The 18,953-nt window shown below is 28.5% G+C and overlaps 1 protein-coding gene across 1 annotated transcript in view; it reads left to right on the forward strand.

The window, feature by feature from the left end:
- Positions 1-16,917, forward strand: part of LOC136974926 (N-fatty-acyl-amino acid synthase/hydrolase PM20D1-like) — a 43,500-nt gene extending 26,583 nt beyond the window's left edge. The window contains exons 3-11 of the mRNA XM_067269924.1: positions 4,299-4,385; positions 5,709-5,842; positions 11,976-12,095; positions 14,001-14,076; positions 14,632-14,693; positions 14,773-14,851; positions 15,038-15,109; positions 15,205-15,370; positions 16,300-16,917. Coding sequence (XP_067126025.1) covers positions 4,299-4,385; positions 5,709-5,842; positions 11,976-12,095; positions 14,001-14,076; positions 14,632-14,693; positions 14,773-14,851; positions 15,038-15,109; positions 15,205-15,370; positions 16,300-16,529 — 1,026 coding nt within the window. The 3' untranslated portion in view covers positions 16,530-16,917. The remainder of the gene's footprint in view (positions 1-4,298; positions 4,386-5,708; positions 5,843-11,975; positions 12,096-14,000; positions 14,077-14,631; positions 14,694-14,772; positions 14,852-15,037; positions 15,110-15,204; positions 15,371-16,299) is intronic.
- The last annotated feature ends 2,036 nt before the right edge of the window (positions 16,918-18,953 follow it).

Here is an 18,953-nt window from a genome sequence, read left to right on the forward strand (position 1 = left end):
AGTTAAAGCATACTTTTAAACTACTTATTATAATCAGTTTGGTTAAATTATCATTATTTTCATATAAATAAGCAAAAGGCTGTTTTTAGTGCTGTTGGTATTAACATGTAGCTGATAATGTATAATCATTATCAGTTGTTATCACTCTTAACTAGTGTTTGAAACATTAAATTTTAATATTTAAAATTTGCTTGCATTACAGTAGTTTCAATTGCTGGCATTTCTTGCTTCCATTATATGCTATCTGTTGTTAAAAATGGTCCCGAAACAAAATAGCAAGTAAACAGCTCTGTCTGAATTATTATTAATTAATAATTATTATAGTTAATAAATTTTTTGTTTTAATGTTTCCTTTTAAGGTTATTAAATAAAAAAAAAAAGAAGTCAGAATTGTCCACTAATTGTAGTGTTATTTACTTACTTTGCTTAATATTGTTCCATTATTATTATCAATAAAACCAGTTTTAAAAGCGATTAAATAAGCAGACTCGGCCACTGTAAGCAGATGTGCAGGATATACACTGCATGCACAGACACCATCATCAAGGAGGACAAAAAAAGAGCAAAACATTTATGTTGAAAAAGTAAAATTGCAAATTTCAAGTATTAATGCTTGCATTATATATTTATAGTGTGTGGATTTACAGTATTGCACAGTCAAGTATGTGCAAAGTTAGTGAGTTTTCCCATCAAACAAAGAATAAACTTGTAAGGACTAGTATATAATAACATTGCTAGATGTTCATACCCTCATTTCAAAGCAGTTTAGATGGTGATCAAAAACTAGGAATTTTCAGTCTATTTTCACTAATAAAAGGGTCAAAATAAATAGCATTTACATGCAGGCATAAGATACCCGAGTGAAACATTCGGCAGACTCTACTGTATTTTCCATGTCTCGATCTAACCATAACAGTATTTTCCTAGACAAGCCTAATCTATTCCAAAATAGAGATATGAATTTACTATCTGTGAAAAAGAAATTACACAATTTATTATTAGGTAAAAGTTTACAATTGCTACATCACACAATTTTTTTCTTAATCGTTTTTTTTAAGAGATGTCATTAATAGATATGTCTTAAACAGATGGAATATTGAGAAGGAAATAAAAATTTTATTGTTAATTTATACATTAAAACTATAAGCAATGAGGGTTTTCTTTGTAACTTTAAGTTTTATGTAATTTATTATTAAGTATCATTAAATTTTATTATACATGTAAATCTGGTTTCTGATTTTTATATATACTTGTAACAAAATAAATTTGCATTAATTTTCTTAAGTTTAACTTAAAAACTTTTATAGGTTAGAAACTTTTATATGAATAAGAGACAAACACATTGTATTGCGGATAATTGAGAGGTTTAAGCATTGGATTAGCGAGTGTGTACCATAACATAATTATATGATAGTTCTAAAGTGCTTAAAAATTTACAACTTATTATAGATTGTTCAGATTAGATGCAAAGTCATCTAAGTTATGTTTTTTTGCTTTATTAATGGAACAAGAGCTTTACAACAGTTACATTCGAATCCTGCTCTAAATCACGAACAAAAAACAGACCAATTTAATTGTTAGTTATTATGAAACGAATGATCATGTCTTCCTCTAGTGATAGATTCACATATTTATTATTTTTGAGATATGACAAAATCGTAAATATACATATTTCATAATTTGATTTAGCAGCTTTTGTTGTGCTTATAAAATCATACAAACACCTTTCGTATGTTTGTATGATTTTGTCCAAACATTCCAGCTTTTTAGAAGATGATAATTCATGTGCTTATAGGTTATTTATTGTTAATTTGACAATTTTTGTAATTTTCCTATATATACTGACTCCCGAAGAAAGCTGGATAATTCAAATAAGCTTAATGATAATATCATTTGTAAATTTTTATTGTTTTATGTATTTAAATATTGTGAGATCCCGGGGAGGTAAGAGGAAGTAATACTTTCCTTTTCGGCGACTCACTTGTCAAGGATGGCTGTTACGTTGACAGCGCGTTACGTTTTACACGAGTGGATGAGGAGGAAGGATGGGGTCGACGATAAAAGCAACAGTCAAGGAAGACACCATTTTATAACAAAACGAGATTTATTAAAATCGAAACGAACAAAACTACATTTCTATCCTCATACACAAAAAAGGGGGGGCCGGAGAGAGAGAGTTTACAAATATTTGTTCATACCTCTATAAATTCCGTAATAGATGGAGTCCAGTGAATGTCCCTTAGGTAAATATTCATTCCGAAGTGATAGAAATCTTCGGGATGACGGAGAGTCAATTAATTGGCCGGTGGCGCGTAGAATCTTAGAAATTCGAGACTGGTCAGTGGCACTTAAAAACATAGAAACTTCGGGTTCGGTCAACGGCGCAGTGTGCTTTGTAATGGAGAGACGATCGGAGAGCCCTTTAGGGGGAAAAAGAAGCGTCTTTTATAGGTTTTTGTTGAGAAAACCGGTCACGTGATCGACAACGGATTGCGATTAGGGCCATAGGTGTTCCCGGGATTTAAATAAACGACTAGTTCGGACGCTAACTGTAAACTATTGTGCAAGTTGATCTATCTGCTCTGAGGGAATAATGGCTTGTTGACAGTTAGGAGACATCGTTGCCAGTCAAGGGTCAACAATTTCCTGGGTATGGAATGTTGTTGATTAAGCTGTTGTATAACTGGAGTGAAATGATTCAGAAATTTAGGTTCTTAATTTCTAGATTTCACAATATGGAAATTAAGAACACGAAATATCAATCACGACAATATGGAAAACACGAAATTTTAATATTTTTCAAACAATAAATTCTTTTAATTTAAATGAATTTTGATGGCAAATTTTGATATATAGATATTGTATTTCTTCATATAAAATATTCCTTATTTTTGTGTTAGAGTATGAAGAGTAGTTTTTAAAAATAAGAAAATGATGGTATTTAATATATATTTTTAAGTACTTTATTATCATTAATAATTTAACAGCAAACGAACTTGTATTAATAATTATTATATATAATGGTATTTTATTTGATTTAAAATAAAATATTTGAAGTTAAACTATTTTAACAGCAAAAAAAATAAAATAAAATTTTCAATGAGTAAATGTGAAAATATTTAAGTCCCAAATTGCTAGAAGATAATCCTAATAAGAGTGGTTAATTTTCCGACCCTGATATATTGGGCAATAAATTGAAAATAAGCATTTTGTTGTTTCAGTGACCTTTGGAACAACTACTATGAACAGTGAATCAAGATGATGAGAACAGACAGTGGATACATATATCCCAGCCTACCCGAACCAGAAACTTGCTTCCCCTCTATATAAAGGAGGTATATTTGGCCCATTATAGATGTGTCCTGCTTGCTGGAGATAGTAATGAAAAACTCTAGTAGGTGTTAGATTGGATTTGTTGTCCAATTGGAAAGATAAACTATCTTCAGTGAATTTTAGTGCCAGGATCTTGGTACAGAATTTCGTTCATTATTATGATGGTTTATTACTTCAATAAAGAAAAAAAAAGATAGTTTGTGCAATGATTTGTAATTAATATAGGCTTAGTTTTTCTCTCAAAAATATAACAGTCGTCATTTCTTTGATTGGTTTCTTTCCCTCTTTGCTTTGACGTATATAGTTTCCTCTGTTATCTTTATAACTAAACTAATTTAATTAAAATTAAATGGAGATTATTAGAATATAAATTTTTAAGAAAATAACCCTTTTCTCTACTTCTTATTCTAATAATCAGTTAGTTAATATTGATAGAAATCATGATTAGAAGATTATATTTGTAGATACTCTATTCATTTCTTAAAGCTAAATATTAGAAATGGTGAATGTTGAAGTAAAGAAAAAGACAAACTTGATACTTCATTGGCTCCGAAATTATATCTAGTTGCTTTAAAATTTGTCGTCTTTTGTAGATGTGTTTTATCTCTTAGTAAGAAAATCTCTGTTTGTCTCTCTTAGTAAAAATTATGCAGTTGGCAGTTATCCTGATTGTTTTGCATGTGTAGCAATTATATGCAAGATTTTAGGATAAAAATCAAAGATTAATTTCAAAAATAATTCAATGATTATAATTTTATTATATTAGTATTAAAATTATTTTACAATAATTTGATATTTGATGTAAAGTTCAGTTTTATAAATTAAAATATAAAATGAATATAAATTTTCAAGTTAACAACACTAATGGAAGCTAAATTTTTAAAAAGTAATCTGGGAGCCATTTCTTTTAATAGAATTTAAAATTGTTTCACTTTTTTGTTAATTGCATTTTATAATAATTACAGGGAATTTTAGAAGCATTGGAATATTTGCTTGAAAAAGGCTTCAGACCTACTCGGTCGTTTTACTTAGCATTTGGTCATGATGAAGAGGTAAGCATAATGATGATTTTTTTAAGACAATTAATATTTTAATTAAATATATTAAAGTTCTCTTAAGTAAATTTTTATATTATGGAAGTAGCCCACCAATGGCTAAGTGAATAAAAATCACTAAACACTGGTAGTTGGTTGTGGGTTTGCACCTCACCAATGAGCTGGTCGCATGGAGTTTTCTGGAGTTTCTTCATGTTTGTAACACCTAAATAGTGGCCAGTTTCCCTTAGAAAGTTTACCCGGGAGGTATCCCCTTGTCAGATTGTCCTTGAGTCACGTTGCCATAACCAATTAAACCTATGTGGAAGAATGGAAAGTCCTAAACAATTTTATTTTTAATTTACTATTTCAGAAAACCAGAATTATTTATTATTAAGTATTTTGTTTCAACTTGCTATTCAGATCTTTATTTGATTGTATACATAAAAAATCTATCTCTTCAATGCTTAATTCACATAATCAAATTCTATTTACACTAAATTTTTATTCGTATTTTATGTAGAGAAGTTATAATGGAATTTTTATAGATTCATAATGTTATCACTTTTAAATAGTTAATAATTTGTTAAAGTACATTGTATAATATTAAAATGGTTAATAAAGCATCATTATTCTAATCAATAATCTATTTGTTTGGTGTCGTTTCAATCAAAAGCACCAAAATAGTTTCCTTGGTCCTTCCACTGTTATGAACTTTGTATTCTTTACATTTTTGTACCTGCTTCTCATTTGAAGCTACATATATACTTGGCATTAATCTAACATAAATTTTTATCCATCTATTGAAAAACAAGACCGGTGTGGCCAATTGCCATATATGATATAAACATCTTTAATTTATCAAGAAATAGTTTCTGGCTATAAACCAGATTATCTTTCATAAACATTAAATGATGAGCAGAGTTCAGGTAATTGAGTTTCAGTTTACATTAAAGATTGTGTGCTTTGTCAATTAAAATGAGTATTATTTTTGCTGGATATTATGTGAGATACCTTGTTATTAATAAGAAAATTGACTCATTTTGTCAGTTTATAATAATTTGTTGTTATTGTTGTTGTATACTGTTTTAATAATTTAGAAATTTGTCTTCATCTAAATATTGTTTAGGTTGAAAAAAATATAAACTAAAAATTGAAAGGGCATTGTTTTAAATATATTATTCTAGTATCATGACAATTATTTTGCTACATATTTTCATTTTTATGTTAAAATTGTTTTAGTAAAATAAAATACAGAATGATAATTAAAAAAATTGTTTATTTATATTTTAAAATAATGACAACTTTTTATTTATTGCAAATATAAATATTCTTATGTAGGCATCCGGCTTTGATGGAGCTTCTCATATCAGTGCATTGTTACAAGCTCGAAACGTTACACTGGAATATCTACTAGACGAAGGAATGATGGTTTTTAATAATACTATTCCTGGATTAAACGTTCCTGTAGCTATGTAAGAATTTATATCAATCTAAAATTGAATTTTTATATAAGTATGTATAGTTATAAATTGTATTCAGAAATTTTTGAATTTGTAAATAAAATCAAATTTCATTAATACAAAGAGTTCAAGGAACTGAAGTCTGTATTAAACAAACTTTACAAAAAATCAATGTTTATACCATCAAACAGCAAAACCTAAAATTTATCCCAGTTATTTTACTGTATTATCTTGTTTGAATATGTTTAAAAATAAACAAACAAACCTATATGCTACTCCAAATATTTAAGTTACTTTATTGAAATACAATGGCTTGAAGAAAGAATTAATCCTCATTTTTCAATATCGATTAGAGTTGGTAGAACAACTGTTAAAGCTACTGGATGTAACCGGTTAATCTAGCTGTCAAATTTAATCTTGAGCTGGATATACATAAAACCACAAACCTAAAATAACTTTGTATTCGCATGGATTTTAATGGAAACAGTTGTTTTTAATTGTAAAATTTACAAACTAATTACAATACTTAATATTGAAATTCAGTTGTTTCGTTAGTTATAATTTTTAATTTCAATTAAACTACAAAGTTTTAATTGAAAATCTCTTGATCCCTATTCACTTTTAATTTCCAATCAACTTGACATCTGTCTTAAGTAATTACATTTTCACTGTATTCAAAGTGTTGACTATAAGAGAAGGTGTAATTTTTCAAGTTAGAATGAACGTTGTTGATATGGTATATACCTGCATTGCTAAGGACAACATTGCTGACTTGTATATTGCCACTTTGCTTATGATTTCAGGAAAGCTGGAAGCAGTATGCTCTGTATTAAATGACATAATGTAATTGTAATTGAATTCAGAAGACCATTACAGACCATTACATCAATTACAATTACATTATGTCATTTAATACAGAAGACCATAATACAGTTTGAATTATATACAGGGTGGGCCAGCGAAAACGAAACGGCAGAGTGTTCGTGTTCGTCCAAGCAAATCGCTCGGACAGGTCGATTTTACTCTCGAGGGGACATCTTATGCAATAAAGATTTTGCGATTCTGAATATTAACTAAACAAACATTTTTTTCGAAATAAATGTTCGTTTAGTTAATACAAAATAAATGAGTTTTTAAAATTTATTGTTGTCTGTTGTATTCAGAATCGCAAAAACTTTATTTAAAAAGATGTCCCCTCGAGAGTAAAATCGACCTGTCCGAGCGATTTGCGTGGACGAACACGAACACTCTGCCGTTTCGTTTTCGCTGGCCCACCCTGTATTTACTAATAATTTTATATTAACTGAACTTGTTAACATTGAAATGCCTGTCCTCATCCATGGGACTAAAAATCTACTTTGCATTAACATGGGCTTTGTATCAATCACTAACATAATGATGGGGTTTTACTATTGAAATATTGAATCATTGGTTCTTTGTTAAATTTTGATTGTTGTTGAAATTTTCACTTTAATTTATAATTTTAATTTGAAAGAAAAAACTACTATCAGAAACATGTATGAATGTATACAAAGCATTGAATACATATTAATTCTGAACATTTACATAAAGAAATTGTAGCATAAAATGGAAAAAGAAATTTGGCAGCTTCTCTAGTTTTCTATTCTTTACTATTTTTTCCTTTTAGCAAACATGCAAACTGGGAATGCATATTCAGCTGAAAATGAGTTATTAATCTTCTTATCAGATAAGCAGCAAAATGACTTTTTCAGACCACACAATTTTTGTCTGAAATCAGATTTACTGTTTCAAGTGTAATGACACTTTTATGTCTCTGATGAGTTTTATTAACAACTGAACCTGTTGCATCAAACTTGCTAACATCTTACAAATTGTTGCTCCTGATGGTGTTCATTTCCTTTCGTAATATTTTCTAAAATATCATTGAATGGCAACATAACTTCTCGTTTGTATATAGCATGTGTGGCCAAACTATGGCTTGCAAGCCACATTCAACTCTTCTAAACCCTTATTATGACCTCATATATTTATACAATTTCTTTTTATACTGGTACATATTTTGTACATACTACTAATAAATATATAATATTTTTGTAATTTTTCTGATTATTACATTGTGTGTAATATATTGGGTTGTTCGGAAAGTAATTTCGTTTTTTCCATAGAAAAATAAACGCAATATTCTTACAATAAATAAATATTTTATTGAATTATATATTGACCATTTTGGTCAAATATCTGTTGTCATTGTTTCTGGTAGTAGCATGATTTCACATTCATAAAAATTTTGATTGTTGTTTACAAAAAACCGATCCAAGTGATTTTTGACATTGTCATTTCAAGTAAATGTTTTACAGTTTAAAAAAATTTGTATAGATAGGAACAAGTAATAATCTGAGTGTGCCCGATCTAGCGAATACGGTTGGTGTGATAACACATCCCATCTAAGCTATAACAGTTTCTGACGAGTTACCAAACTTGTGTGAAATTTGGCATTATCATGGTAAAACACTACACTTTGTTTGTTGATCAATTCTGGCCTTTTCTGTTTGATGATATTACTCAATTTGTTTACTGGATGGCAGTACACTTTCTAATGAATTGTTAAATTGTCTGGTAAAAGCTCAAAAAAAAATTTCTTTAAAATCCCACCATAGACAGCATCTCTCTTTAATAACATGTGGAACCCATATATTGAGCTTTGAAACGAAACCAATTCGTTTTAAGTAATAATAAACGGTTCAATTTAACAGATATAATCTCGTAGTGATTTCACGTGTTGTTATACGGCAGATTGCTTCAATCAGTACCTTTATTTTGTTTTCATTGGCTTCAAATGGCCATCCAGAATGTGGTGTATCTTCGATTATTAAAATTGCCAGAACGCAATTTTGTAAACCAGTTTTGGCACTGTCTTTCTCTCAACACATCTTTTCCAAACATGTACCACAACTTTTTTCTTGTTTGAACAGCATTTTGATTTTTTAGTTATAAAAAAGCAAAATGTACCAAAAATGATGCTTTTGATTTTCCATATTTGATGGGTCACCAAAAAAAAAAAACAATTGTACAGAATCAAACAAAGTTTCTTACAAATAAGCCTTAAAATGTCAACTGTCAAATTATATAATGAAAATATGGTTTAAAATCAAATTGGCTGGTAAAAATACATCTAATTTCTCTAGTAATAAAAAACCGAAATTACTTTTCGAACAACCCAATATATATATATACAGTGGTGATATTCGGCGGGTTCGCACAGGTTCGGCCGAACCCGTTGTTAAAATTTTCAGTTTTCCGAACCTTGTTAAACACACGGAACATTTCTCAGTGGTTTGTTTTTTTTAAAAAAATATATTAAAATATGCGTATTATACTCTGTAATACTACTAAACTCTAGAGCCTTATACCCCTTTCGTACCTAGCATTTCAATCTAGATTGTGAGCAAGGTCAGGGAGTATGTCTTGGTGCGATCTCTCTCGACCGTTTCAATCGAGGTTTAATCGCAATCAATTCAAGAGAGTTCTTGAAAGTAGATCCAGTGATGAGAGAGATCCCAGAATGCCACGCGCGCGAGATAATACAAGATGGCTGTCGAACACGTGTCGGGCTATGGACAGCGAAAGAAAAAGTATAATGTATCTCGAGAGATGATGACGTGTGCATTTTGAGAAGTACAATTTCGTGGTAAAGATTACCCCTGCCTAAAAAAAGGTCGACAGCCCCAAAATATTATCGTTATCTGCCCTTCACCCATGGCTCGTTACGTTCCAAGTACGCCACTGATTGTTAGATATACGGTTGCAAGAAAAGGTGTTGTATTTATTTCTATTCAAAACTTCCATTTCATTTGTCGGTGATTGTCAGGGAAAAATTTTCTGCTAGCGAACCCCTTGTTAAATATTTCGAATATCACCACTGACTACACTCACGTCCCTCTCTCACGCAGCAGCCTTAAAAATTATATTTATTGCTATGCAAAAGTGAAATCAACAATGATTGAATGGAAGTAAAACTGGTAGTAACAAGACTTTATTTTCCTAGTGTTGAATGCAGGTTTTCATCACCACTTAGAGGTCTAACGTTTGCTACTGCTCAACTACTTACTGAGCATGTATAACTGGGCAGAAACTGCCTCTTGCTTTTGCTCTACAGAAAACCTAGACACCATCGACCATATGATCTATTATTGTCCAATTTACGATCAAGATAAACTTATTCTGAAATTAGAAATCTTTACGATTGGTTTCAGGTGGCCATATCCATTCGATAAGCTTGTTTAGAAGCCACTGTTTGATGCTTTTTACAATTATGTTCAAAAAATATGGAAAATAAGACTATTTATAATTTCTAGTTTTACATTTTAGTTTTCACTAAAAACCAAATACTAATTTATGTTTACTTTGTATCATGTATTTTGGTTTATGTATTCTTAGTGTTATACACCCACTGGTGATATTCAGTGGGTTCGCACAGGTTCGCCTGAACCCATTGGTAAAATTTTCAGTTTCTCGAACCTTGTTAAACACATGGAACATTTCTCAGTGGTTTTGTTTCTTTTAAAAAATATATTAAAATATACGTATTATACTCTGTAACACTACTAAACAAGAGCCTTATACCCCGTTCGCACCGAGCATTTCAATCTAGATTGTGAGCAAGGTCGGGGACTATGTCTTGGTGCGATCTCTCTCGACCGTTTCAATCTCAACCGAAACGAGGTTTAATCGCGATCAATTCAAGAGAGTTCTTGAAACTAGATCCAGTCATAAGAGAGATCCCACAATCTCACGTGCGCGAGATAATACAAGATGGCTGTGGAACATGTGTCAGGCTATGGACAGCGAAATAAAAAGGATATTGTATTTTGAGAGATGATGACATCTGTCTATTATCAGCGGTGCCATTCGGGGTGAAAAATTTCTCTGCCAAAAAAAAAAGGTCGACAGCACTAATATACTATTGTTACCTGGTCTTCGCCCAGGGCTCGTTACGTTCCAAATACGCCACTGATTATTAGGTATATTGAAAGAAAAGGTATTGTATTTATTTCTAGCCAAAACTTCCATTTTGTTTGTCGGTGATTGTCAGGGAAAAATTTTCTGCTAGCGAACCCCTTGTTAACTATTTCGAATATCACCACTGTATATATATATATATATATACGGGCATTGTAAGTGTAACTTGGTAACTTGCAACTTAACCTTGAACAGGCAATTGAAAGCTTAGGGTGCATCCATAAAATTGAAGAAGTTTAATGATTTTTTTTTACTTAATCAGTCATTAAGTACCAGTAAAGTAACAATGATTTTTACTACAGTGATAACTATAGTATTTTAACTATATATAAAATATATAGTATATATAATATATTCAATATGCATTCCAGTAGAGATTGAGGCTCTTGTATATTTCTGATAGGCAGTGTATGATTCCTGTAGTGACAAGGTTTGTCCACCCCTGCTATATATTAAACAATAAGGTTTTTCCACTATTTGATCATGAGTATTGTTGCCTTCATTTTTATAGTATGACAATGTTGTCAAGAGAAACTCGTGAAATCGCATAATGATGCACAGTAGCTTCAAAAATTGTTTCGAGAAAATCTTAATGATAAAGGTATGGCACAAATTTGAAAACTTTTAGCTAAAATACTCTGTACATAAAAGTGTAATGTCCATAATGTGTAAATTTTTACATATTAAATGTTTTTAGTTATATCATTAATATTTCTAATAACATTTTTTATATTGTATTTAAAAATATAGTAGCTATTTTGATTTGTATTTTACAAGATTGTCAAAAACTTTACATATTTTGCTTATTTTTAATCTAAAATGTTACAAGATTTACGCAATTGATGTATGATTAATTGTAATTTTTGAAAGTGTTATTTTAGTTTTACATCATTTAAATTGTTGAAAATGTATATGTTTCAAATCATTATTTGTATAAAATTTAATATTTGATTGAAATTAATTATGAATCATTCAAGAATATATCTGTGGAGATGTTTATAACTTTTGATTGTTTTAAAGCATTAAATTACTTATAACAAAGTTTGTTAATAATAAAAATGTATTATTATGCAAGAGAATATTGTGTATTAACGTATAACATAAATTTAATAGTTATAAAAAATTTTATTCAATAAATTTTAAGGGTTGGTGTGACTGAAAAAGGATATGCAACTTTAAAAATTTCCGTTAGTGGACAGACAGGACATTCTTCATTACCACCTAAAGAAACAACTATAGTAATTTTAGCTAAATCAATTTCAAGGTAAATATATTTAATTCTTATAACTAAATCACAAACTTATATATACAGATATACAGATCTGTTGGATAGCTTTAACAAACTATACTAGAGATATATTTTACATTATGTTGCAAAACTTTTATTCTGTTTATTAAATATTACTATATATGCTGATACATAAATTAAACTTTCAAGATTTTCGGCTCAGAATTTTAGTTTAGATCTATCTATACCAATTGTGTAAGTCAACCTCCAGACATATTGTTTGCAACCAATAGCCTAGAACTAAAACACTTTAAAAACCACTTCATAAAGCATTTATCTGGATACTTATATTTATACTTTGTTTTCTGTTCTGCCTGATTCATTAAAACTTTCCACAATCATTTATCATGTTTTCCAGATAAGTAGACAGAATACTTAAAATTGGAAAAGAATTTGACATTCTATTAAGTTTTACTTTTTTCCTGGACAACTTTTGCTATCAACAAAATCTTTAGTTTTATCTTATTTATCATTTCTATCTACTTCAGAATGAAAATGATAAATACACTGACTAACTAGTCACTATCAGCAATGGAAACATCAACATGCAGTTCAAACTTTACATTTTATACCGTATGAATGCTAGTTTCAAGTAAGAAAATACATGTAGATGAGAAATTATGTATTATGACCTGGTCACAATGCCGGGCTACAATTTTTAATCCTATTTTTAATTTATTTAATTTAGAATATATGCTTTCTACCTCAAATTAGTATTAGCTTGCCTCTGTATATTGTACTTTTCCTTTAACAATAGAGTCATGTCTGTCATCGATTAACTGCTTTTAAGGGAAAAGTTTTGAATTGCAATAACATTACTTTCAGTTTGCATTGAAACTTCATAAATAGTTAATCTGGGCCTCCTGTCCTTAAAGTTTCCATATCTGGTCTTGTATTTTATGTATTTAACTCTGTTCTATTTTGAAATCAGCATTTTTAAATTTTCAAAATCTAAAAATAAAATAACTATTTCAAGCTCTGAAATGAATTTGTCAATTTGCATTTAAGAATAAGCTCATTAAATGCCAGAAACATAATTCTATATAATATCTATCTTCAACATTATGATAGTACAGTAAGTCCTCTACTTACAAACTTAATCCGTTTGTAGCGGTCGTTCGCAAGTCAAAAACTTCGTAACTCAGAAAGACGATGTTTGGCGCGAAAACTCAAATACAATGTTGTTTTTACAATTATGTAATGTTTAGGCTACTTAAATAATGTTGAATTAAGATTGTTAAAGGGAAGTATAAATTCAAATCAATCACATGTACATTATTTATTAAAATTACTCATTTAAAACAACTACAAATGTACATATGTATGTACTGTAAATGTTTTTAATGTAAAACTTCAAAAATAAACTTGATTGTACATAAAAAATAACCAACTGCACTTTAATAGTAAACAAATGACACCACACACAATTGATACACGACTACAGTCCAAACTCGACTAAGAGCCTCTCACCTACCTCTCACGCTCATGTTAACCCGCCATCTGTCGGCTTTGTTTGTAACTTCAAAAGTTTGTAAGTAGCGGACTGCCTATATTATCTATTCCATTGAAAATGCAAAAGAAAGTGCACAAAATTAGACATAAAGTAAAGTCTCTATATGTTAAATTTGTGAAGTTGATCTCAAAATTATTTCGACTTACAGAAATGTAGCATTCATTGAGTCTATGAAACTTGGGACCAAAAATAAAATTGAATTGAGGAAGTTTGACCTATTGAGAGTACTGTATTATGATAAATTATTTTGAAAATAAATCATTTATAGGTTTTTTTTGAATTATTTGGTAACTTCCAATTATGCTTTTAGGTATCAAATTTTTTTCATTACCTCTAAAGTAATTAATTTGGAATTCTTGATTTTACAGGTTAGTAGGAACGTCTCATCCTAGTATGTTTGGAAAAGGACCTGAAAAGGATATGCTAGAAGCTGCTGCACCTTATGTAAGTTTAAATACATAATAGTAGTAAATATAATGTAAAATTAGGTTTTTTTCTTTAACAATTGTAATCTCTTTGATTATGCTTGTGATCTCTAGCAGTTGGCTTTTTTGGAGCTATATTACTAACATCAGTTTTTCTCATTATAAATGAAATGAATAAATTTTACAATGCATCAGTGGGTTAAGATAAATTTTATTCCTCATTCCTTATCACTATTCCATGGTGAGAATAATGAAATTAATGGATGAGTAATGCAAAATGGAGTTATCTTAACATACTCTCACTGCAGAAGACTTTATTTTAAGTCTGGCCGATAGTCTTGAAAAAAAGAATTGATATAATTAACGTACCATTATTTTTTACTTTTTAATAATTTTTAATGAACGATTATAAATTAATCTTTAACGTTTACTAAAATTATAATATATTTAAAAAATATAACTGTTGAAATATTTAAGTGTGCTGTTTGCAAATAATTAAAGTGATTAAATTTTAAATAGAAATAAGTACATTTATATTATCTAGAATAATTTCTCGTAAATAATTATTTTCTAGGCATCTTTTCCATTTAAATTTGTTTATGCAAATATCTGGTTGTTTAGGCCATTTTTATCATGGTAAGAATTTATATATCTTCATAAATTATTTAATAATTATTAGTTTTTTAATTTATTTTGGAAAATCTTTTAAAAATAGGATTTTTAGTTTACAACCACATAGCAATAGTTTGGTTAGAACGACAACAGCCGTAACAATGATATCTGGAGGGATTAAAGTAAGAAACAGATTTTATTTCATACTTAACTGTTTGTGTACAGTCTACATTAAAAATTTATATGTATATCTATTTTTGAAATGATGATATACATCACTTTTTATTTAGTAATTAAAATTTACCTATAATTCTAGTTAATTCAGATAATTATTTATTTTAAAAACTAATATCTTCAATTTTAATTAGTCTAATGTTGTTCCTGGTGAAGCTTCTGCTATTGTAAATCATCGTGTGCATCCTGCTGATTCAATTGAAGAGGTATGTTATCTTAGTAATGATTTTGAAACACTAATAGAATATTTAAAAATTTATCCTTAATTTTTTTAAAAATTAATTATGCATTGAATTTCCAGGTTATTGATCATGATAGGTATCTGCTAAATAATGATGATTTAGAAATTGAAACGCTTGAATCTATCCCCCCACATCCAATATCACCATTTTCGAGTGATAGTTTTGCATACCAAACATTAAAATATAGCATTCGACAAATATATCCCGATTGTGCTGTTGTTCCCAGTAAGTAAATAATTTCGTGGAAGTTTTTTCTATAAAGTTTCTAGTCAGTGAATTATTAGACTTTATCTAATTCAGTGTTGTTAGAATTATTTTTTAAAACAATTATCATTACGTAATAATAAATGTAAACATTTGCAAAAAGTTAATATTTAATACAAAATTTCTTTTATATTACTTTAATTCTCATTCATATTGAACTTCTGTCATTTTCTTATTTTATATCTTAGTCTTTTATGATTTTTATTTCAGTTAGAATTTGAAATCAATTAGTCTTACTTCCTGTTTCCACATTGTTTCATCTTGTCTATAATTCTTTATAGAATATTTAAAAATAAATACAATGCTAGGTTATGAAAACACTTGTAATTTATTTTTCTACTAAATTTTCAGTTATGCATTTTCTGTAGCAGTAACAAATATTTATTATCCCGATATACAGGATGCTTCAAAAAAATATTAACTGTGAGCAATCTCCAGATAAAAGTGTTATGTGACAGGTAGTAGGGCTGTAATTATGAATGTTACAGAAGGGTTGTGACTATTTGCACATGGTGGAGAACAATTCAAAGGACAACCTGGCATACAAATTCAGCATAACAGTGTTAATATTTTTGAAACATCCTATATATATATACAATTTCTTCTTTTATCATACAGTTTATTAAATATATTGATTGAGATTGAAATTTACTATTTCTTACTTTCTAATTGTGTCATAATACAATAATTTTAGATTCTATATTTAGAAATTTAATCAAAAATTGCTATTAATTAATTATTTACTTTACTTTTCTAATAGTTTTGATAGTTCATTTACTAACTAATTAAGAAAATTTCTATTAAAATCAATAACTAGATTAATTCTTCTAAAATTGCTTTATATATATATATATATAAATTCATTTTAAAATTGTACTTGTGTTTTCTAGCTATCATGGTTGCTAATACAGATAGTAAATGGTATTTACCATTAACAAGAGCCATCTATAGATTTTCTCCAGTGAATATCATTACAGAAGATACTGCACGCCTTCACGGAAACGACGAGCGCATTTCAATAAAAAATTACGAGCAAGTGGTAAATTTCTACTATCACTTGATTATTAATTCTAATGGGAACAAATTGGCTTTTCAACAACACACCCACCAAGAACTTTAAAATGTGTGATATGTTTTTAAAAAAATATATATTATATATAAAACACAGAATTTGTATAATTTGAAATATACATATATAATGATTTTTTTTCCTTCAATGAATACAAAAAATAATGCATTATTTGGAAGGACTGCATAACTTGTATGCACTTTTAGTACTTTTCACACATTTATACAGTTCTCAAATTCTGACGTATGTTTATTAAGATCAAGTAAATTTAATAGTTGTTTGCATAAGAATTTGAAATAATTTTTTTGAGAACAAATTGAGTAAGTTTTCTTTTTTCGTGTATTTTTTAAAAAGTTTTATTATCTGGCTTAAGATCAAATTGTTTGTTTAAAAATTTCTAATTGTTATATTATATTTGCAAGAAAGAAAAAATACAAAATGTTTTTTATTAGCCTCCTTAAATATTGTTACGATAGGAAGTATTAATAATGTATTTTTAATAAATACGTTGCCAACAAAAAAAGAAAGAATTTGAATAGACAAATGATACAACTGACTAATTTCTCCTGATACTAAATGTCATAGTTCCCACAGATTAAACAAACACGTCAAAATACTTAGTTGATCGGAGTTAAGTTACACGTCCTCTCGGATATTTTTCCCACTATTAGCACAATACCTCAATACCGAATGCTTAGATATGTCCATCAAGCAGCAACTAATCCTCAAGAAATATTGTTTGGCACCATATGATTTAGAAATCACAACAAAATTATCAGTTAGTGAAACTGTACATGTAAACATACTGTGTATATATATTTATATATATATAATTCTGGTTGTGTAATGCTTGCTACCCACATTTAGTGGGAAGAATGTTAATCTCCTTTGTTAACTGATTATAAATGCTGATTTATTAAGGGTTGTATTATAATAATATAATTGTAAATACTGAATTTTTCATAGAAGATTAGCATATTGACACTAAAAATTGTAAATATATATATGTGTATATATATATTATTTATATACATATATATATAAAATAATCATCAAAATTGTGTACAAAGGGAATGTTTCCAGCATTGGATTATACAATAATCCACACTTGGACTATCATTCGTTTATAAATTGTATTTAAACAAATTTATTTTCTTATTGTGATAAGAATTTTTCTGCAATATTACATGTAGTAATAAATTTTAAAATTTAGTGATTAAAAATACTTATTTATGTTTAGTTATAAATAAATTTTATTTTTGGATAAGTACATTATAAGTAACTGTATAACTGATAATTGTATAAATGTGGGATTTACATATTGTTTTATAATTATATCACCCAATTTTGATTTAAATAATGAAAGCTTATTGAAAAAAACGTTTTGGATTAAATTAATTTTATTTAAATAACAAATCTCATTTAAATATTCTTTAAGAATGTATATAGAGCCAAGTAACAGTGAACAAAATATGACATCATTTTTTGTCTTTAGCAATATTTATTTGAGTTTCTTATACAACATTGATAAACAAAGCCAAATTTAAAGAATATAGTCACTTCATTGATTTTTCTTTTCATTGAATCATTGAATTTTCTTAATAAAACAAGCAGTAGGAGTATCTTTTATCATAGAAGTGTATCATTAGAAAATGAAATACAAAATAATTTGTATTTCATTTTCTAAAACAGTAAGCTATAATTATGGCTGAATTGTTTAAGGCATCAGCTTAACAACTCCAAGAACCCGAATTGGGACGAGCAACTCCCCAGAAATTTCTTGCGGTCAGTCCTGGATACGTAGAACCCCATATCTTACCTCGTCACCCAACCACCCCACTGTTGGCCTAGTTGAACCACAATAGGTACGAGAAAAAGACGCAGTGCCCACTGGGTGGTATAGTTTCCTATTTCCAATGATTTAATATGAGCAGAACAAAGTATTTAGTATGGTTTTTAATTTATTTATCATGAAACTAATTTAAAATATTTGATTTTTAATAATAGCAACTAATTTTCATAATAAGTAATAATTTTAGCAATGAAACGATTATTTTAACTTTCAGTTTTAACCCTGTATTATATACTTGGTAGATTTGAAAACTACATAAAATGAAGTCTGAATAAGCAGCCATAAGTCATGTAAATCAGTTTCAGATAGATAATTTCATACAAGGTTTAAATTTTACATAAGGAAAAAAAAGATTAGTTTCATATATTTTTATTATTGTTATTATCTTAAGGAAAGCAATGAAACAGAGCAGACATACATTACTAATATTTTTACTTTTCACGAGATGATAAAAAGCATGATTTTAACAAATTGTAATAAATATTTCAAGCAATATCCATAACAAACATTAAGTGGGTTGACTAAATAATCAATTATATACCTGAAATTCTAAATACAGTCAAATCTCTGAATAATGGCCGCCGTTTAGAAATGCTTGTTATTGAAGGTTCGACTGTATATAC

Source organism: Centruroides vittatus, unplaced genomic scaffold (assembly GCF_030686945.1).
Source record: "Centruroides vittatus isolate TY-2023 unplaced genomic scaffold, ASM3068694v2 contig_359, whole genome shotgun sequence".
NCBI lineage: Eukaryota > Metazoa > Arthropoda > Arachnida > Scorpiones > Buthidae > Centruroides > Centruroides vittatus.